General features: G+C 36.0%; 2 protein-coding genes across 4 annotated transcripts in view; both read right to left on the bottom strand.

The window, feature by feature from the left end:
* Positions 1-21198, bottom strand: part of LOC128985739 (protein kinase C and casein kinase substrate in neurons protein 1) — a 104208-nt gene extending 83010 nt beyond the window's left edge. For all 3 annotated transcript variants that reach the window (XM_054405564.1, XM_054405566.1, XM_054405565.1), the window contains exon 1: positions 20914-21198. The gene's annotated coding sequence lies outside the window, so the exon portion shown is untranslated. The remainder of the gene's footprint in view (positions 1-20913) is intronic.
* LOC128984727 (haloacid dehalogenase-like hydrolase domain-containing 5) lies at positions 211-1326 on the bottom strand. Its single transcript, XM_054404069.1, has one exon. It carries the CDS (start codon positions 1324-1326, stop codon positions 211-213), a length of 1116 nt encoding a protein of 371 aa, XP_054260044.1.
* Positions 21199-22089: the final 891 nt, after the last annotated feature.

Raw genomic sequence — 22089 nt, 5'->3', positions numbered from 1 at the left:
AAATAGCACTGTATGTATTTGTCAAAACGTACTATTTTATTCCAAGAACATTTGAACAATTGGACGGTAAAAACTCTAGATTTTTACGAGAGGAAGAAAACTTTCACAGATAACAGAGGCGGTCCAAGTCATGTCATAACATAAACAATGTTAAAACGTGACCAGGAGTAGACACATACCGTACCTTATAACTATACATCATTTATCTCTCTAACAAAAATTCTCTACCCTAAATATCAAATTGATAGCATCGCTGAAATCTTGCACAGCGTACGTAGGCTTCCACAGATTCTTATCACATCCCAAAAATTCCCTGTGGACATGGTTTCTTTGGCAGTTATCAAGATCTTCAGAAGACACTCCAGTTTTCACAAGAACACTGTAGCAATTTCTAACAGAACTTTCAACATCGATGCAAGAGTCAAAAGTGACTTTTTCTTTGAGATGACGATTGAACAAATTCCCACCAAGAATATCCGTGTTGACGTTGTCTCCGATCATGTAGAGATTTTCTATTCCAATTCCAAGTTCTTCAGCCTGTTTCTCAACCAACCTGAGGGCGTATTTGTAAGTGACAACGCCGGGTTTCCCGACCAAAACTCTGTATTGAAGTTCATCCCCGGTGATCTTCTCGAAGACATTCTCCAAGCAGTGAAGGAAAACTCCGTGACCAAATCTTGGAATTTCCGCTGTGAATCTCCACTGAAGATCCATGTTGCAAGCCAACACAGGTAGATGAGGGGTAAAATCTACATCGTGTCTTCTTGGGTCTCCATTGGTCAAAAGAACATCCAAGAGAAGTTGAAGAGAAGATTCCCACCTGATGGGTTCTCCAAGCATCACAATAGCTTCAACAGGTGAAAACTCAACATCAGGAATTGTTCGATTCACTCTTCTAGACACATCTACAGCATCCAGCATCGGAAACACCTTCACTAAATCTTCAATAGTCAATGTTTTCTTGAACCCAATCGATCTTGCTACCTCTTTCACCCGACCTTGCCCGGTGATAAGGACATTCTTCTCATGGAATTCTTTGTAACATTTGAACGGATCATGGGAACAAACCAGGTGATCTTCTCCCACCTCTATTCCCAACCATTTACTCAACTGTGCAGCCTTTTCTTTCGTCAGCTGGTTGCCGGAGTTCGTTACGAAAACCGTAGGCAAAACGAATTTCCCAGTTGAAGACGTAAGCTTTTTGAAAGTCTCAAGCACTTTTGGAATCACCACATTTCCTTGCAATATGACACCATCTATGTCGATTAGTAAGCCGAACTTCGGGTGTTTAGAATGAACGCTAAAACGCCTCAAAGTAGTAAACATTGAAAAAGCGTTATTAACTTTCCGGATAATATAACAAACACGTTGAAAAGCAGAACACATACTTAAACGAAATAAAACAACGCACAAGTTTTAACCTAGAAACCAACCAAAATAAAACTGTTAGTAAACAATAGATCCATATGACCCAAACATATTTTTATAATATGATCAGCTGATTGTGCTAAAGAAGAACAAAAATGGATCCGCATGGTGTTTAGACACTGTTTTGATCAATTATTCAATGGTAACCTGTCTACGGATGAATTATGAGTAACCTACTCTATTTTATTTATAATTAATTTTTACTACGTAAAACATTAATAGCTAATTAAAGAAAACTAATTTTATTTACGTAAATGTTCACATTCAATTTCACTGTAGGTTATATTTAAAAACTTTTGTTTGAAAAAGTTGAATGACATCGGAGGCATAATCAAGCAATTCGTTCATCGAGTTGACAGCACAATTCAAGGTCCGATTTCGTACTCCATTTATCATTTTCCTTTGTTTTCAAGTTGCATTAATTGTTCCACATACCCACGTGGGTTGACAGCAAGTAGGACAGTGTCAAGAGAATCGTAGGAAGTCAAGAGATTAAATATTTTCCCGTTAAAACAGCCTCACAATTTTCTACCCTTTTATTTAACTACGGTTTTATTTTCAAAACCTGTTCACTAGTTAAGAAAGTGTAACCAACGTCAATGATTTTTTTTTCTTAAAACCTATTACAGTACCTGCAATGATAAATAAAGGTGTCTACACAATACTACAAATATACCCATATCTTTACATGTTTAAAATATCAGCGTTGATCTAGTTGTTAGAAAAATAGCAACGCAAATGTAAAAATAGGAACCTTAGCAGCTACATTCATTTTTATTTCTCATCAGTTATCAATCATCACGTCCATGCAACGATCAAGCGCAGTTTCTCAATCAAAAGAATTTTAAGTAACCTACTAAAATAACGTTACCAAATTTTGACTAAATAACAATAACTGGACTCCCACACATAACGCCCCCATACAATAACATTTACATATTCGATCGTGATAAGTCGTTCGCAAGTCCATACATGGGGCACACTTGCGCTCCTCATAATGATCACATTGGAGTGTTTTGGTTTGCATAACTGACGAATGAAATTCGAACTCATTAAAGATTTACGGTAATTTTTGAGTTAACATCTAAATTATTTGTTAATGGTGTATTATGGTGTTGTATCTTACATTACACATAATTTTCTTGTTACTTTATCTCCCTGTACATCGTCCGTTTATGTGGAGAAAGAATTATTGTTTTCGTCAAAATGTCCTAGTTTGACTTTTGTGTGGAAATATCCGTTTTAGGGTCCTTAGAGGCATTTATTGTAGTCAAATGCAAAGTAGCACGGGGACAAACAAAAATAAATTCTAATAGCGAAATGCCCATGTATATTTCAATAAAATCTACACAACATGCAAAATCAGCGTACAAAGTGTTCAAAATGCAATTGGTCGTTTTCTTCTCTATAGTCTGTACGATAGAACCAGTTCATGCCTCTACGTCTACATGAGAACTTTCCAATGGTTTAATTTAAAGCACGGACATTCCCAGATAGACCATCATACAAGTTCCATCATAGACAGACAGGATGCATTTTACAGACTATAGGAATACAAAGTACACTTTTCGTCCCACGAACCATGACACACGAATAGAAAACAGCCGATTTCTTGCAGCATAGCTCAAATATAAGTTACACTCCTACAGCCGAAGTTTTAACCGTTCGCAAAAAAACGTAACCCTTGACTTGGGTGTAGGTATTCGGCGAAAGCGTGATAGTATAGGAAGCCCTGAGTAGGGAAGCCATTCAATACTACATTGCTACTGTATATCTTATTAGTGTAGAGTTCTGCTGGCAGTGGGGTTGTGGTACAACGGTGTCACGCAAAAACATCACGATATAGTGCTCGAAATCGAGTATAATACCTACTACCATTGACTATTGGATACTGAAGTACACATTCCATCTACAACATGGACCAGCAGTCACCATTTTTTTTTTATATAAAAACATAGTTGTGTGAGCCGGTTACAGAATGCGCTAGTGTCTATGATTCTACTTTATGCCTAGAACCATAGATAAAAGGAGTCTAGAACCTCTATTCTAAAACTCTATTATGTACCTTTTTTGTTGCTGACATATTATTTAATGGGTCATAACAGATGCTGTATCTCACAAGTCATTCCCTCGGCTTGACTTTGTAAAAAGTGCATATATTTAACAGAAATTACTAATTTACATCAGCACAATAATCTGTTGGTGCCTCACGCCAACTTCGACGATTTTGATAAAAAAAATAAACAGGCAACCACTTTAACGTGGGGATGGAATGTCTGGTTCTTTCAATAGTCAAAGGTTCTATTTTGATTTAAAAAATACAATATAGCCTAATTACTTTGGCAACATAATTGCTCGTTGGCATAAGGTCCATTTCCTAAAACACCATTTAAGCTGTAATTGTGGTAAAAATTATCTAAACGTTTAAGCTGAGGTGGAGCGCATGGCTTCGATCCCCATGTCCCAGGTTTGATTCCCGTCCATCACCAATTAATACCGTTAACCTCTAAGCCTGGTCTGAAATCGTTTGTAAAAATGTAACGTCTTAAGGATGTGGAAGTAGGACATTAAATGTACATAGAAAAAAAATGTTTGTTACAATTTTAAGTTGAAACACCGCAACATAAGATTCCAACATTTGATGCATTTTTACGTTGGACTTATTTCCGATCGACGGTCTCCAATTAGACCTAGACCTTCTTGGAATAAACCAAACCGGTCCGGCGGTCTAGCGAATCACCGAAACACTAGGACCCTGTCCGTTACGGACTACGGTTGTGGACACGGCGAACCGTTACGGACAAGGAATGGACGGTACGACACACGATGATGAGGCTAGGGTAACAGTGGGAACGTTGCTTGTACTACAAACATGAATGAATGTCCACAAACGTTGTTAAGAAAACTAACAAAGTTCTTCCTTCTAAAAGTGCTACTGTATCACTTACTGAAGAAAGAAACCCATCCTATAAGGAGTTAAATAATGCAACCTCCTTCCAGAATAACTTTAAATAATTCAACCACATTCAAGAAAAAAATCAAACAGGCTGGCTGTTGGGGGGACCCTTCTACGCTGAAAAAGAATTTATCCAAAGGTGACTTTAAGTATGGTCTGTTTTTGTAATGAAAAAACCAACTGTAAATATCTGACACTGCACTGTTCTCAATGAAAGCGTAAATGACGGATATTGTCTGCTATCTAACTTAAAATAGTAGAGGTTTGCACTATAAAAAGATTATTGTAACGGCAAAATTAAGGAATTTTCAACCAAAAATAAACTAGGTCATCTAAGCACAAATTTGTTTGAAAACGTTCAAAAATGCACATATTACTTAGGGTACCTATAACAATACTACTTGACATGTCAATGGTTCATCTAAATATATAAAAGGCAAAGCCCTCACTGACTGACTGACTCACTCACTCACTCACTCATCACTAATTCTCCCACTTCCCATTTACCTAGGAGGCTGAAATTCGGTACACCGATTCTTTGGGCAATAAATAGGAAAACTAAGTAGTTTTTATTCTGATCGGGCTTTCGGGCTCCACCCCAGTGGCTCTGGAGTTTCCCATGTTAACCTTATGATTTTTCATATTTAAAAGGAATTTCTTAACAGCTGTTTCAATTAAACAAGTTGGTTCTGTTCTATGATATTCAATAGCATTAAAGTTACAAGGATTACCAACAGGGTGCAGCACTATTATTTTTTTAAATTTATGACTACAGCCAATTTGCAACCAAAAGGTGAGTGAGCGTAGCGAACGAACTTTAACCTGGAAGCGAGTTAGCGTAGCGAACGAGCTAACCTGAAGGCAAGTGAGCGCAACGAACGAGCTCCAACCTAAAGGTGAGTGAGCGTAGCGAACGAACTTCAACCAGGACAAGATTGAGCCATGCGAACGAGCTCACTTGTGAAGTTGAACGGGGCAAAGCCCGCGGGTACAGCTAGTCTATATATATAAAAGGCAAAGCCCTCACTGACTGACTGACTCACTCACTCATCACTAATTCTCCCACTTCCCACTTACCTAGGAGGCTGAAATTTGGTACACTGATTCTTTAGGCATTAAATAGGAAAACTAAGTTGTTTTTATTCTGATCGGACTCTCGGGCTCCGCCCCAGTGGCTCTGGAGTTTCCCATGTTAACCTTATGAGTACTCATATTTAAATGGAATTAATGAATCTTAACAGCTGTTTCAATTAAACAAGTTGGTTCTGTTCTATAATGTGCAATAGCATTAAAGTTACAAGGATTACCAACAGGGTGCAGCACTATTATTTTTTTTAATTTATGACAACAGCTAATTTGCAACCAAAAGGTGAGTGAGCGTAGCGAACGAACTTCAACCTGGAGGCGAGTTAGCGTAGCGAACGAACTAACTTGAAGGCAAGTGAGCGCAGCGAACGAGCTCCAACCTAAAGGTGAGTGAGCGTAGCGAACGAACTTCAACCAGACGTGATTGAGCCATGCGAACAAGCTCATTTGTGAAGTAAAACGGGGCAAAGCCCGCGGGTACAGCTAGTTTGTCTATAAAAACAAGATCGAATCTGATTCAAACGTCTAAAACACAAACCAATATAACTTACTTAAATGTAAGTTTAGTGGTTCTTTTGACCGGAAGTACAAAACCAAACCTAAATCTTGTTTTTAAACGATTAAGGCAAACACATGCAGTTACTTTGGTACAATGGAAGTGCTCATGCCAAAAAATAGCGCTGCCAAAGTTTGAGGTTCTAAAGCGCTAGCAAATTGACCCACAACAACTAGAATAAAACAAACACATGAGTGATTCAAAACATCATTGTGTAAAAATGATTTTTACGATTTAAAAAAATGTTTTTACTATAACAATAGTCTATTTTTGTTTGAAAAATTCAATGAATGCCGTTTTATAGCAATCCACAGTTTGATACGTGCAACTAGTTTAGTCGCTGAATATGGAGCCTTTCTCATGTTGTGCTAAACCATAGACAAAAGTAGTTAAATATATACCGTCAGCTGTGCTGCGGTTACCATAGGTTCTGGAGTTCTATGGTTCTGGCACACACCGCTGGGAGCGCCATGTAGTTACGGCGTACGCGCTACGTAACTACTCGGCGCTCCCAGTGGTGTGCGCCAGAACCTATGGTAACCATGGTAACCGCAGCACGGCTGACAGTCTATATTTAATTATTTTTGTCTATGGCTAAACATACGTATACGTTTGTCATATTCAGCTTAAGAACTCAAATAAAATTCCAAATGTACATGGATTTTATTTTAAAATTAAAAAAAAGTACACTGACAAACACCCGACTGAACACAGTACAACAACTGTTTTTGTTGTTGCTTATATGCAATTTTGTTGATTATAAAGTGCTGCATTTTGATTTTTCTTTTGAATATAGTCTTTGTCTTTAGAAATTAGTAGTATTTTCTATTCATGTATACTGTATTGTCAATCTGACGAAATAAATGAGTTATTGGCTTCTTCTTTGGAGTTAATTCTTTTTCTATTACACGAAAAGTTTCACAAAAAAAACTAAATATATTCAAATTATCCCTGCAATAACATAACGTAAAAATACTAATTTCACATCTATATATATATAATTCTGTAAGACCAAATTTTTACCAGAAAATTGTGGACGTCTGGTAAGTCGCAGAAAAGTGGGAGAGGTCTTAAATTAAAGGTCTTGACCCCAGGGACTCGGGAAAAATAGCAGAATTCCCATAAAGTTACCAGAAAACGAGATATAACGTAAAATATCCACCATAACAAATGCATAGGGACTGAAAGACGTCTGCATTCAATCAGCTGTTACTTATTTATTTTTTTTGCAATGTTTACATTTATTCCGAAAGTCAATGTTGGTAAATAATATTTCAAAATGAATTGTGTTTAATTCATTGTTTTCCGTTTTTATAATGAGTGAAGTAACTAGACAGGGTAGGGGAAGACCTGCAAGACGTGGAAGAGTGTCCATGAATCCAACAGACTTAAGAAATGCAAAAGAGAACGTCATGTAGGGCCTAACTGTGAAAGAAATCCAGAAGCTGTTTTACAACCTGTCTTTAGAAGAACGCTGGAAAATGAGTTGAGTGTTGCTTCTCACAATCTAGGTCCTCTTAAAGCAATTGCATGCATTGTGGCGCATTTCACTTCACAGAGGAGGCCACAAATGGACATTTCAACGCGTGTTGCCACAATGGACATGCCACAACCACAAGTAAATGACGAACTAAAAGAACAACTGTTTTTACATGATTCGAACTTCATAAAAAACATAAGGCAATACAACAGTGCAATGGCTTTTGCGTCGCTTTCCGCTAGACACAAAAAGAGATTCCGGGAAGTGGGCCTTACTGTCTTAAAGTTCAGGGACAAATTCATAGAATATTTCTGACTTACTACCGCGAAATGGGGAGTTGCCTTCATAATAATTAATAATAATTTTAACCTTTACATTTGATTCTCAAAATTGAAACTATAGCAGAATTCGTAAGATTACAAAACAAATCTTTAATTTTAAACTAGAAAAGATGTGCAATGTTTGGCTGTATGATTTCAGCTCTGATTCGTCGTTCTCCGCGCTCAGGCCAAACCGTGTGCACGTTTCTATTTGTTAATATGTTGTGCTATTGATTTAATAATTACGGTATTTTACAATTGTATTTCATAGGCACATCAGAAGCAACTAATATACGACTCTAACGGAAGGAAAACCAAGATTTAAAACAAGAAACACTGTTAGTTTTAAGTAACATAAAATTTATAATTTTAAAAACATATTCAGAATATTTGTCTTTTTATACATGGTTTTTTATTGTAGTCTAAATTAGGGGCTATGGCCCCTACAGGCCACTAGTTTTACCATAATTAAGTACTTTGTCCCGCATCTCCTTGCACAATAGAAACAATAACATACACTCCGGGTTGCGCCATTAACACGAAATATTGCCTTAAATTGGCTCTAAATAAGCCTTGGAGCAACACCACCTGCCACTGTTAGGCCTGAACTTGTATTTTACCAAAAATTAGTGTTCTTAAAAACATGAAAATCAAAATTTACGAACCTATGATGGTTAAAGGAGTTTTTATGGACAAAATAGTAGATTAGCTTTCATTGCTTTCTCATACTGGTCACCGGTTTTACAGTACAAAGTTTATTCAATCTACTGTAGCCTACAAGTGCTGCCTTAACCCATAATTTTCGGTTAGAATCACTTCATACATGTAGGGTTTGGATTTGATTCTTCACAAAATTGACGCAGCCAAATTTTCTAGATTTGAAAAATTCCACAAGACAATCTAATAATAATATAATATAAATACCTCGTCACAGCTCTGTAGTTACTGTAGATTACAGCTGTTTCGGCATTAAAATGCCATCCTCAGATATACATACATCCACCTGAATTGGCGTCGTTAAACTTTACACATACACGAACACGATAAAAACACAAAAACACTTAAAACAAGAGACAGGCCTGTCGCGTACATGATTGTTACGAATACGGAAGCTGACTGGACATTTAGACAACTGCTAGTTCGTTCCAGCTGTGACGGTATTATCTGCTGGACTTTGATCCCTTGTCTGTGGCTTGCTCCGTTTGATAATGTTATTAAAAATGGTGTGGGATTTAAACTGTAATTGATCATTTAGTATGGGCTCATTGCTGCTTTTTATTTTATGAGCTTTATAAATCTCATACTCTTCAAGGGTATCTAATCTATTTCCATTAATACAGGCGTGTAGAATTTCTAAGCCGTTGTCCAAATCAAGTAAGTCGTGATTGTTATCAACCAGGTGTTGCGCGAACGTGGATTTTTGCTTGTCAGTTTTTCCGTTAGGGCGATGTTCTTTGTACCTAATGCTAAAGGATCGTCCTGTTTTTCCAATGTATGTACTCGGGCAACTAGCGCATTTGATTTTATATACACCTGATTGGTCAGCTTTATTTTTATTTATCTTAGGTTTTATTACTCTTTTTTTATTACTCTTTCGTAGGCGGCCAGTTTATGCGATACGGGGTGGTAAGATGTGCTGTGAATGGTTTGGTTTGACGTGGTAGGCTTTCTATATATACTAAAATCTAATCTGTTATCCATCCTACACTCATCCTTCACTCATATTTGGGTTAAAATACGCACATAGTGGCGTCCCCATCTTAAATAATTGATAATAATTGATAATTTATCTTTTCTATCGTGATATCCAGGAAATTTATTTTATTTGATTGTTCAGTTTCCATGGTAAATTTCAAATTAGGAGTTATATTGTTGAGGAACTTGTGTAGAAGGTCGAGCTGTCTTGTGTTACCCTTGAAAATAAGAATTGTGTCATCAACATAACGGTGATATTCCGTTATCTTGTTTTTTTGTTTGTTCAGGTCTGAAAATATATATTTATTTTCAATATGGTTCAGATATACGTTGGCGAGTAAACTTGATAAGGGAGAGCCCATTGCCAGGCCATTTGGTTGACTGTAATATTTATCGTTGAATTTGAAATAATTTTGTTTGAGTGCTTCTTTTAACAAAGTTAGTAGTTCGGTAATTGCTTCAGGTAGTAAATTCGAATCTTTGTTCAGGTGGTCTTTGACTATGTCTAGAGTTTGGTCAACAGGAACATTAGTAAAGAGATTGACAATGTCAAATGAAACTAGTAAATCATGAGGGTTTACCTGTACATTTTTGGCTTTGTTAATAAAATCATAGGTGTTAATAAGGCTGTAATTATTAGTAACAAAATCAAAATCAGAACTTAACCCCGCAAAACAAAAAATTCGTCTGCGTAGATTATTCTCACCACCTACATCACAGCCTAAAGAATGAGTTGGAAAAGCATGGGATCAAACTAGCTTTCAGAACTAGCAATAAAGTTATTAATAAGTTAAAACCTAAGATAAATAAAAATAAAGCTGACCAATCAGGTGTATATAAAATCAAATGCGCTAGTTGCCCGAGTACATACATTGGAAAAACAGGACGATCCTTTAGCATTAGGTACAAAGAACATCGCCCTAACGGAAAAACTGACAAGCAAAAATCCACGTTCGCGCAACACCTGGTTGATAACAATCACGACTTACTTGATTTGGACAACGGCTTAGAAATTCTACACGCCTGTATTAATGGAAATAGATTAGATACCCTTGAAGAGTACCTATGAGATTTATAAAGCTCATAAAATAAAAAGCAGCAATGAGCCCATACTAAATGATCAATTACAGTTTAAATCCCACACCATTTTTAATAACATTATCAAACGGAGCAAGCCACAGACAAGGGATCAAAGTCCAGCAGATAATACCGTCACAGCTGGAACGAACTAGCAGTTGTCTAAATGTCCAGTCAGCTTCCGTACTCGTAACAATCATGTACGCGACAGGCCTGTCTCTTGTTTTAAGTGTTTTTGTGTTTTTATCGTGTTCGTGTATGTGTAAAGTTTAACGACGCCAATTCAGGTGGATGTATGTATATCTGAGGATGGCATTTTAATGCCGAAACAGCTGTAATCTACAGTAACTACAGAGCTGTGACGAGGTATTTATATTATATTAGTCATCAATTCAGCTCAGGGGCTAAACCATGTCTATTAAATCTAATAATGTTCATTCAAGAGAAAGCTTTTCCACCGAAGACGTTAAAGTGAAATTTGATCGACTTTGACATTATCTACATTTTCTCGAATGACAAAACCGAATTCCTCAGCAAATTAGTATTATTAGGGAGCACCAACTAAAATCACAAGGTTCATAACGTATAGGCTACGTATAACTGTTGCTTATGTACCTACTGTAGTCGCCGGTTAAACATTAGTACGGAAAGTGGTAGGTGTTCTTAACTAACAAAAGTTATTTTTTAACTGCTCAGAGGGTCACACGGGTACATAGGTGTTTACCGGACTATAGTGTAGACAATATGATGTCATGGGAATAGTCACCAGCTCCTTTACTCAAACATCACCTGATATTGTATGCAATAAACAGGGATTATGGTAACATTATGGTACAAGAACCAAAGTGTGGTATCATTGTGGTACAAAATTATCAGAATATGGTACAGGCTGATAGAATAAGACATCACATTCCCAAAGTTATCGTCAGTGTTGTAAAAAAATATAAGGTAGCCTAGTTGAATGAAGCCACCAAACAGCTGATTTTAATAACGCATTGCAGCAGAAACCCCAAAAATTTTAACAATGCCAAACTGAAAGTACAGCTAGGCCCTGGTTAATTTTAAACTATCATACCATAACAAAACTGTTAATGATAGATCATAAGATTGATAAGATTTTACTCAATAAAAGAGATAAAAACGATGGTTTATTAACATAGTGGAGAACGCCTATGCGGAAAAATATATTTCTTTTTAATTTATATCTGTTTATTGTATTGTTTATATTTTGGAAATAAACGATTTGATTTGATTTGATTTGAGACAAAACTGATAGAATGTAAACAAATATATGTACTGTAAATAGATCATAACAATTAATAAAACATATGGTTTTATCTTCAAATGGCAGGCAGTAGAGAATATACATACAGTACTTCTAACAAAAACTAAGGGAGAAAATATAAAATTTACCGGAGAGTACTTTTATGATGTGGCTTATTGAAGTAGGCTATATTCTAATTCAAAAAAATATTGCACAGCTGATCCATATAGATGGGGTGTACGCTTTAGTAACCAAAAGTCAATCGAAAAAGTTGAAGTAATCAATTACCCAATAAGTTTAAACTTTGCTTAAATACACATCCCTCCTCTACACGAGTTCCTTTTTTCACCCCCTTCACCTAAGTATTTTAAAATACGGCTGTGGTTATAATATATTAATTGCATTAAATACATCTGCGTTAACAGATTGAAATTATAAACACGACCACAAAAAAACAGCTGATTAGAGATCACATGATAAACCCAAATCAAACTCGCAAGATGATTTGTACTTTTTTTACATCAATTCATGTGTGTTCGGTTAGTGACTGTAAACACGCAGTCAGCTGTTTCTATGGCCTTGGGCACAGATGTGACAACTAGCACATTGTCAAACTTCCGTCTGCTAGATTCACACAGTGTTGGAGCTTGCAGCGGCTTAAAATCATTGAGCCATTGATTATAGGTACTGCATAATATACATAAATTGTTATAACCAATGATTGAACACAGATGTTTGTATGAAGACGTGCTAATTTATTTTGCAATTTCAATAATTAGCGAGATACAAGCGTGTACATTTTTGTATGATAAATTAAATCAGCTATAAAGGCTAATAAGCACAGTAGCTTCATTTGCATAGAAATTTCCAGGTAATCAATGTTATATCTTTTAGACTGTTTGAATATCCGCTCGGAAACATTATTAATCATACAAATGTTATACGAAAATTTATGGTAGGCCTATCTATTGTCCTTTTTGGGAATGACATTTTACTATATTTTGACAGAAAAAACTCCAAGAGCGAGAAACAACAAACTTAAAATATGAATTGAAACCAAATTGCTTATTATCCTCTACCGAAAGCATCAAATGACACTTTTAATTAACCTAATTGTTAGTGGAAGGATTCAATTTCAATGGTTCGTTAGACTCATTGTAAATAAGATCACGAAACTTCATTATTGTAATTTCGCAGAACTCAAACGTTTGTTTAAAGATCTGTAAAAGTAGTAATTGTATTGAAACACTAAAACAAATTCTTCTCGGATGGACGGATGCCATCAATCCAGTGATAAAAAAAAAATTGAAATGAAAATTCTTTATTTATAGGCCTACAGGCAATTCTTACACTTAACCTGTGGATTAAATTGTTTCAAGTGATACATTTAATAAGTTAGGCCTATTGTTGTCATCGTAGTGTCAAATAGAATATTTTACTACCAAAGTACCAATTTATCGATATCAAGACAAATCTTAATGAAAAATCATTTGAGTACCTAATTTAACCAGAGAGCATTTAGTCTGGTGATGAAATACATTTGCAACCTGGTGACGCATCGATAAAATACGGCGCGGCGGCTCAAAAACGCGCGTAAACGCCGCAGGCGGCTGATAACGAACGACCTTGTGATAAAGAAGGCACCGCCATTAAACAATGATAGCCGCTATCACACTCTGACAACATACATAGCTGCGTTTGTCATCGCTGAAATTGGCCAATGGTTTGCGAACAGAAGATAAGGTTATGTTTGAATCAGCTGATTAACAGTCCAGTTTGCACACGTTATCAAAATAATGATAATTTGATTGCTGATTAACCTCTTTGGCTATTTCTTGTTGGTTCGTTTAAAATGTGGCTTTTGATTTTAGTAGGTCAAACTATAGTTTGGTCCACTAGGCTGCAATGAATTCTGCCATAACTTAACATTGAAATAAATTAAATACAGTATTTTCAATTAAAAAGCTTACAGTGGGAAATATTGACGTTACGTTTTAAGTCGTTAATAATTCCTAAAATGTATAATCCAAAAACACTATTGTCTATAAGTTTTGGCACGGTACATTTGTTGGATAGTATTGTGTTGGTAGCTGATACTAATGTTCACAGTGTTATCATAGATTAAACATACTCCTGTTTAATCTATGGTGTTATTCTTTAAATCTTAAGATCGCTGGTTCTATTCCAAGTGAAATTGATTCTTTACAAGATGGCATTTGTTATCGAAGTGTGAATTAAGTATACTGCCTAAGGTTGACGTCAGATATTAACAAGACCATAGTTTAGATTAGACAGTTCCTTAAGCAGGAAACCCACTGGTCCGACACTCTCCGACACGTCACCTTCCGTCAAGGCTCCGACACCTTCCGACAAAAGAGTGTAGGAGTTTTGCCAACGGGTATCAGGTAGAAAGGGTCCCCATCCATGAATTCCACATACTGCGGAGTTTTGCCAACGGTTGTGGGTTGCGCGAGAGGTTGACAGAGAGAGAGAGAGATTACACGTGACCGTGAGGGTGGCTTCCGATAAGGGTGGACAAACCAGACAGGATGCTGACTGTGTTCAAAGTAATGGAGTTATGCACCTCTGCCTGTGAAAGGAAATGTATTGCATTTTTACCCTAACATAACCTAACCTAAACTAACCTAACCTAACCTAACCCACTGCGACAAGCGCATAACTGCCAAGCGTAGACAACCCTGACAATCGCTTTCCCTCCCTCCGTCACACTCTTTCTCCCACCACCACCGTTGACAAATCTCCGCACCAAGAGGTGGCCGAAGGCATCCCCCCCATCTACCTGACACCCGTTGGCAAAACTCCGGTTCCCCCGACAAAATTACTTTGCATTATTTTAAATGGACTGTAACCCACTAGTCAGACACGACACCTTCCGACACGTCACGACAACATTGCTCTCTGGGGCATTCTTGTCGGATGTCGGATCCGTCATTTCTCCACTCTGCGTGCTCCAGGCCTAGATTTTAGTCACTTTCTGGCTTTGTGTGTGATGAGTATCGACGAGCGGTTGATAGAAGCAGTTAGGGAGTATCCCTTTCTATATACAGTGAGCGATAAAGGTTATCATGATAACCGGAAGAAGGACAACGCATGGCAGGAAATAGGCGAAAAATTCGATAAAATGACAGGTAAGTGTATGTGTATCAATATTAGGTAATACAACAAGCGAGCGCTGAATTGTTATGCTCTCCACAAACAGGGCACTATAGTTAGGGTCTGGATATACACACATTATGTTTTTAAAATCCAATACACATTATAAAAAATATAGTTTTTCGTGTGTGTAGGGGAAATGTGTCCTGATTACGCACTGCAAAGTCGGAGGCCTACTGTCGGAGCCCGTCGGACCAATGGGTTAATGCCTTAAAATTGCGGAAGGCGCCGGAAGGCGTTGGAGGGTTGACGGAAGGTGTCGTGTCGGAGAGCGTCGGACTAGTGGGTTTCCTGCTTTAGGAAACGTAAACTAAATCGTTGCTAATAACACAACAAATATTTGATGTCACGGATCTGTTCTTAAGGAGTTCAAAAAAGTAGTCAAATTGTATTTGTCAATACCCATAACTCTCATAGAATAGTTCCCAAATAGAATAATTTTAACTTTTAATATCCAACGAGAACGTAATAAAACGTCACTTTTACTAGCTCAAAGGTTCTATCCGTATTATTTTCAGTTATCCGACATCCCCACAGTCTCGTTATTGTCGGATTGAGACTTGCACACAATTAGCCAAGACAGTGATAATGACTCAGGGATGTATTTGTGTTGACCTTGTGCCGGGTCAGTCACGAGCGCAAGTGGACGTTCCATCTGATCTCTGGTGCGGTGTGCGCATGCGTAGAAATCACGCAGACGTAAACACTACGCCCCTCACATTGGCCATTTATCTGCGCACTGACAAACCGTACGTTGATTGAAAACACTGCAAATATTGTGGTTGGTTAAATAACAAGCCTAAACCTCTAAGAAGAATAACTAGATATTTAACCCTTTGGGGTAGTAGGCACTAACTTAATTATGATGAGAACAGCTGACAAATTGTATAACACAAGCTATTTACTATGTTATTAAATAGCCATTTGAATTTGTATGATTTAATTTTTTTCGTAGAACGCAAGAGTATTGAGAACAAAATTTTATCAAGAGAAAGTGACGAAAGTGTGTTTTTTAATCGCAGCATTGAAGTTTCTGTATTTAAAGGTGTTTAGCTCTCATCTTTATATGACAAATTGTTTGCCAAAATGAAGAAAAATCTAAGAGAGCTTAACTCCTAGTTTAAAGTAAACGTCTTTATAAAACCACACAATGCAGTGTTAACGGAAAACAAAAAATCTGTTAGGTATTTGACATAGCTTAAAAAAAACATAAGACTTTTTATACGACAGAATATGAACAACATTTTAATTTAACAAGTACCGGTACATCAATAGAGACTGTACATACGCTAACTAGCAATGAAAAGTGTATTATCTGAAACCTACAATGTAGGTGTACATAAAGAACAATATAGTGACATAATACCCCCGCCGCAGCAAGCCTGCTGACTAAGCGAATTTCCATTTGTCTGAATTGATTTTCAATTAAATCTATTTAAATAACATTAACGAGTAGGCTACCTAGGTTTGCTGCTACAGTACAAGGAAACTAATAAAGTGTGTTTTTTTGTGTATTGAAAACCCAAAATCTATTTCCAAGTTAAATAGTCATTAAAATAATTAAATTTATGTTACCGGTATCAGGTTGTTTTCTAGAACTAAAACCTCATACCGTAGACCTAATGCACAGAGGTGAAACTTTAATTTTTAAGCAGCAAACCTAGGTAGGCCTAGCCTACTCGTTAATGTTATTTAAATAGATTTAATTGAAAATCGGACAAAAACTACTTGAGTTATCGCGTTCACGGACACATATAGTGTGACTCTTTGGGCCTACATGTATAAAAATTTGAACGATTGGTGTTTTTGGCCTCTGGGGACATCAAAATGAAAAAGTAAATCGGTCCCAGACCTAGGTCTTACCGTATAACCTACTTCTCTATAGGGAAATTCACTAAAAGGAACCAAGAACTGTTAATGGACTACCGATTACAGCCAGGGAGTAAATATATCATTAATGAATGAGTCATTCCTTCAAACAATGATAAGATAGTAGGAATTGTTTAGCTAGGAAACAATGACCTTGGCTGACTTAGCTGATATCTTGCTGCAGTAGAATAGAATTTTTCTAGAAATGTGTACCTATTAGCTGCTGTATTTACTTTATTTGTTTACCTTTGGTTTTCATTGTTTTAAAATAAAATTTCATGTAACCTACTTATCAACAGGTTTGAGAGTTTTCGTTTTTTCAACTTTTTCAAGGCAAACCAATAAATTTAACATTTAAACTAGGAAAACGATGATATTTTATCTATATGTAAAGTCATTCAAACAAACTTTGGGAATGTTTCTTTGAGACCTATTTTATACCAACTGATAAAAAGTTTACTAAAAATAAAAATTTCACCTTTGCATTATAACTATTATGAGGTTAGGATATTCTACCAGAAACAACCTAATAACGTTTAAATTAAGTTTTCTGATGACAATTTAACTTGGAAATAGATTTTGGGTTTTTAATTTGATCCTTCAGTTCCTCCGAATCTACAATAAGGAAGTTTTTATTGTTATTTGTACCCATGGGGGGGGGGGGGGGTAAAAACCCCTACCCTAATTGTGAATCATCATACAGTAAATACCCCCAGAGCAAACCTGCAGACTAAGCGAATTTCCATTCTTGTCTGATTTTATTTTCAATTAAATCAATTTCAATAATATTATGTAACGACTCCGTACCTAGGTTTGCTGCTACAGGAAGGATAATGAAGTGTGTTTTTTAGTAAAATATTAACAGCTCAGCCTACCGTAGTATAAAATAAAAAGGTTTGCCAAGTTTGATCAAAATATAACCACAAACAGTTTACTTATTCTTCATAAGAAAAACATGGGAATTTTAAATTAACAATTTTTTGAATTCTCTCTGCACCATAACTAATAACCGGATGCCTACAAAAACACTTCAATAGGTATACTAAATTACTTGTTTTTTAAGCTCTTCACAATGGTCAAGAGAGAAATTGGGAAATTTTATGTTTTAAGGGTCAAAAATTGGACCTTTGGTAGGACAAAAGTTGTATATCGTTCATTATTAACTTCTCGCTAACAGCAGAATGGTTAAGTAAGCAGCCATATGTTTCGTAGTGTAATGTGTTTACATTCAATGAGCGTCTACAGCACAGATGGTCTGTAAAACGGCGAGCTGATGGTTTACGTCACACTTTAAAACTCTAATCATGGATAACATTAGCCAAATAGAAATGTTCCACGGTAAAATATAAATCAAGTACCGTAGCTTAGTCCTGATCATAGGCCTACAATAATTTTGTACCTACTACTTTTTTCTTGAATTGTCATCAAGATGACTTAAAAGCTAAAATGTTCTAACATACGTTTATTAAAGAGTATTAATTAGAAAATATTAATTAATTGAGTTGAAGTCGCATAACACTGTAGGCCTACACAGTTAATGAATTATTATTATTAGTAGAGTCGAATACGAGAATCATCTAGAAGACACCTAGTTCTATTACAAAAATACGGTAACATAAAATTAATGCGCTTATATAGGTAGGTACCATAAGTAGATAAGACTACTCTTACTAGCTAATATTCCAACCATATGTTCAAAAAAACGGAACTTACCGAGTCTCATAATTTTGGATTCATATGTAAAAAAGTTAACTTATTTCAGCACTACACTGTAGTAACCATCGATGTATAATATGGTAGTAACTTTTAACTAAGTTAGACCTAGGCTATAGGTATTGAAATATTCTTCTGTAAAACAACATTATAAATTGCTAAAAATTCTATCAGCTGATTGTTGATAGAAACATACCACCGCACTGTCAAGTCGAGCACACATCAATTTGGCCTTGATGACAAATTAATGCAACGACGGGACATGGCACTTCTGAAACATCTGCCCATTAGTTTGCAAACAAGTGTTGGTTAGTACAAAACTTGTTGCGGTAGAAGTTTATCCAGAATTATGTAAATCTCTAATCTAATCCATGTCAACTACCTATTTTGTATTTAACCGCGTCCTCTATTTGTGGTTAATATTTGTCTATAAATGTAGACGAACCTCAAATATGTTTAACAATACTTTTTGATCTGTTGGCAACTATTTGCAGAAAACAAAAATGCAATTTTAAACACTCACAAAAGTATGTTTAACAATACTTTTTGATCTGTTGTCAACTATTTGAAGAAAACAAAAATGCAATTTTAAACCCTCACAAACTGTTGATAACATCTAAGTCAGGTAATGGTCAACAAAAAATTCTTTTAGCGTTCTTTTGATTGCAAACATCAGTTTTAACTTTGGTGTTAACAGAGCTTAGGAAACAATAACCAATGTTACATTTTTTTATACTGTAGTTTGAGAAATATTTTAATCAGATTCTAACTGAAAACCGGAGGCTATTGGTAAATTAATGAAATTTGATTTACTACTTACACAATTTATGTTTTTTTAATAGGGCTTTGATTGGAAGATTAGGTAAGATAAGTTAAGTTAGCCTATCATAATGTTACCGTAACTTACATTTTAACCATAGGCTACCATTTAAATCAGTTCGTACTACGTTTTCCTTAACGTGATTTTAACACCTTTTACTAAAACTAGGCTATCATATTTTGCAAGTATGCAATATCATTCTCTCAAAGTCGTGTTTTACTATTCTCGGCAAAGCTTTGATATCCAAATCCAACTCAGTATTAACACATTCACTAGGGTACCAGGTCACACAGGAGTCCTCACACAGAGGAGTGTGACGGCTGCTAGGCAACGTGTTAATCGATTGTTAAGAACGAAAACGAATGTTTGGCTTGTGGTTAGTCAAAGTTCATGGTTATTGATCAAATCAAATATCCCATTATAGTCTGTTGAACATACGGTACCTAACATAGGCCTACATGAATAGCTTGCGTCACATTTTACAATTAAAATAAGCAAAGACATCAGATAGCCTCCAAGACCAAAACTACAACATTTATGAGGTCTAGATTAAGTTAACAGATTCTTCTATAAAAAAATTTTCTACTAAAAATAGGTTAAGTTAATTAAAGTTTTCATTTGAATTTCTTAGGGTATGTAATATTACTTCAAACGGAAACTTTCATTATTTCTAGAAGGTAGAAATTCGTTTTTAGCCTATAGTTTAAAAGATTGTGGTATAATCAAATCTAAACTAAAAGGTTTAATTGGGTCATTAATATAAGACGTCACTTGTAATTTATTGATCTTGGTTTTAACATGATAATTAGCGTTTGAGGATGAAGAAAATCCTCTACCTAACTCCAAATTACACTCAGTTAAGCGTGACATCTTACATAGATCTAGGCCTAGTGGCAAGTGTCTGGGACAGTTATCGTAGTGTAAGTTAAGCATTTTTTCCAGGCCTGAGCTAGTGAGCTAGGAGCCTTTTTACTAGACTGCAGCCACTACATGCTAGAGCTAGATTAGATTGTCTGCTCACACTTTAGCATCTAATCAAGCTGGCGGGTAAGAATCATCGTACGGCACGTGAAGGCCTATGTTTTGTTTTAAGGATGTTAGTGTGTTAAAATCATTATTGACACCATGAATTAGATAATAGGCCTAGACTAGACCTATGTAAACAGGCTATGGTGGTAAGTACCCTAAATATAATTCAGTAGAGACCATGTAGCAAGTTAACAAATAAGACACTGCCTAATATAAACCTCCATCATTCTAAAAACCTTAGTACCGTACAGGTTAAAACTCCAGCTACTGTAACTCAGTTTCTAACCAAACCTTAGAGCAAACCATAATTTAGGAACCAATCTATAGAGATAATCTAATGACACACGAAACTACATTCTCAGAGAATAGGGCAAGCTCACTCAGCCAACTTGTTCTCTGTTATAGGTTACAAAGTAATATTGGTACTGTAAATAGGCTAGGCCTACCTTGAGATGTAGGTATACTGTTATCCAAAAGTAACTCCTTTTCGCTAGTCCACCTCCCAACTACGGAGCAGCAGATGTGAACACTTCACTAATGAACAAAACACATTAATATCACAACAAACACTTTCACGATAAAACACTAAAAATAATTTTTACAAAATCTATCAATCACTACCTTCAACTTCACGTCAAAACATTTTTAATTTATTTATTTTCAACTAGGCCTACATACAACTGACATCCGCGACGACGACACCTAAGACCTAAACTTATTATTTTTCTCCCAGATTCCAATCCAACTAAACTCAACGTCAACGACCAACAAGAAATAGCTGCTGTAGTTTCTAGAATCTCCTGCAGATGCCCTTAGCATACAGGCATATTTATCTCACAGGTGGCGCATTCTATGGGGAGTTTTTAGCAAACCGTCTGACTATTATTTCTATTTCCTATCCCAACGATGTATGAATATAATGTGTATGCTCCAAGCTCCAAGACTTATCTATAGCCACCTATAGCCAATAAAAAGAAAAACTTGTAAACTCTCTTTAGCTTAATAACTAGTGGGTTTTTATTATTTCAACAATTCCAAGGTTGCATGAATGTGTATCAGGAATTCTAAAATTCATAAAATAGAATAAAAATGTAAAAAATCTTCCGAAATATAAATTTTTATTATTAGTTTTAATTCACTTAACTTATAACAACAAATTACTAGGTATTTAGCATTTTTCATAGTTAAGGAGAGCTTCAAAAACATTTTGTTTTAGTTTTATTTATCAAACTTTTATTTCTGGGAACATCACATCACAGATTATAAAATAAGGGTGTGATGTTGTTCTTGACTTAAATGAAGAAAGATAAAATTTCAAATCCCAAAATGATCAGATTAACTGTTTGCCAAACGGCAGATCGCAGCATTGACTATTGACCCTTTTTGTAATAACTACTTGCAGTCTTTATTGACTAGCTACAAATTTTGATTACTTACAAGTTTTGAGATGTTTGTCCTTTTATCATAACAAGTAGTCCCCATTGCCGATTGCTATCCATCAATATGGTCTATGATATGAGGGACTCAGCCACGGCCACCTTTAACTCCAAGCCGCGGCGGGGTGGCGGAATTGTACCCCCCTGGAATTGTACCCCCTGCTGGTTTGTGACGTCACGATGACG

This window comes from Macrosteles quadrilineatus, unplaced genomic scaffold, assembly GCF_028750875.1.
Source record: "Macrosteles quadrilineatus isolate MER2022 unplaced genomic scaffold, UCM_ALF_1.0 Scaffold_2__2_contigs__length_208266976, whole genome shotgun sequence".
Classification (NCBI taxonomy): Eukaryota; Metazoa; Arthropoda; class Insecta; order Hemiptera; family Cicadellidae; genus Macrosteles; species Macrosteles quadrilineatus.
This window is presented reverse-complemented; position numbering and strand designations above follow the sequence as displayed.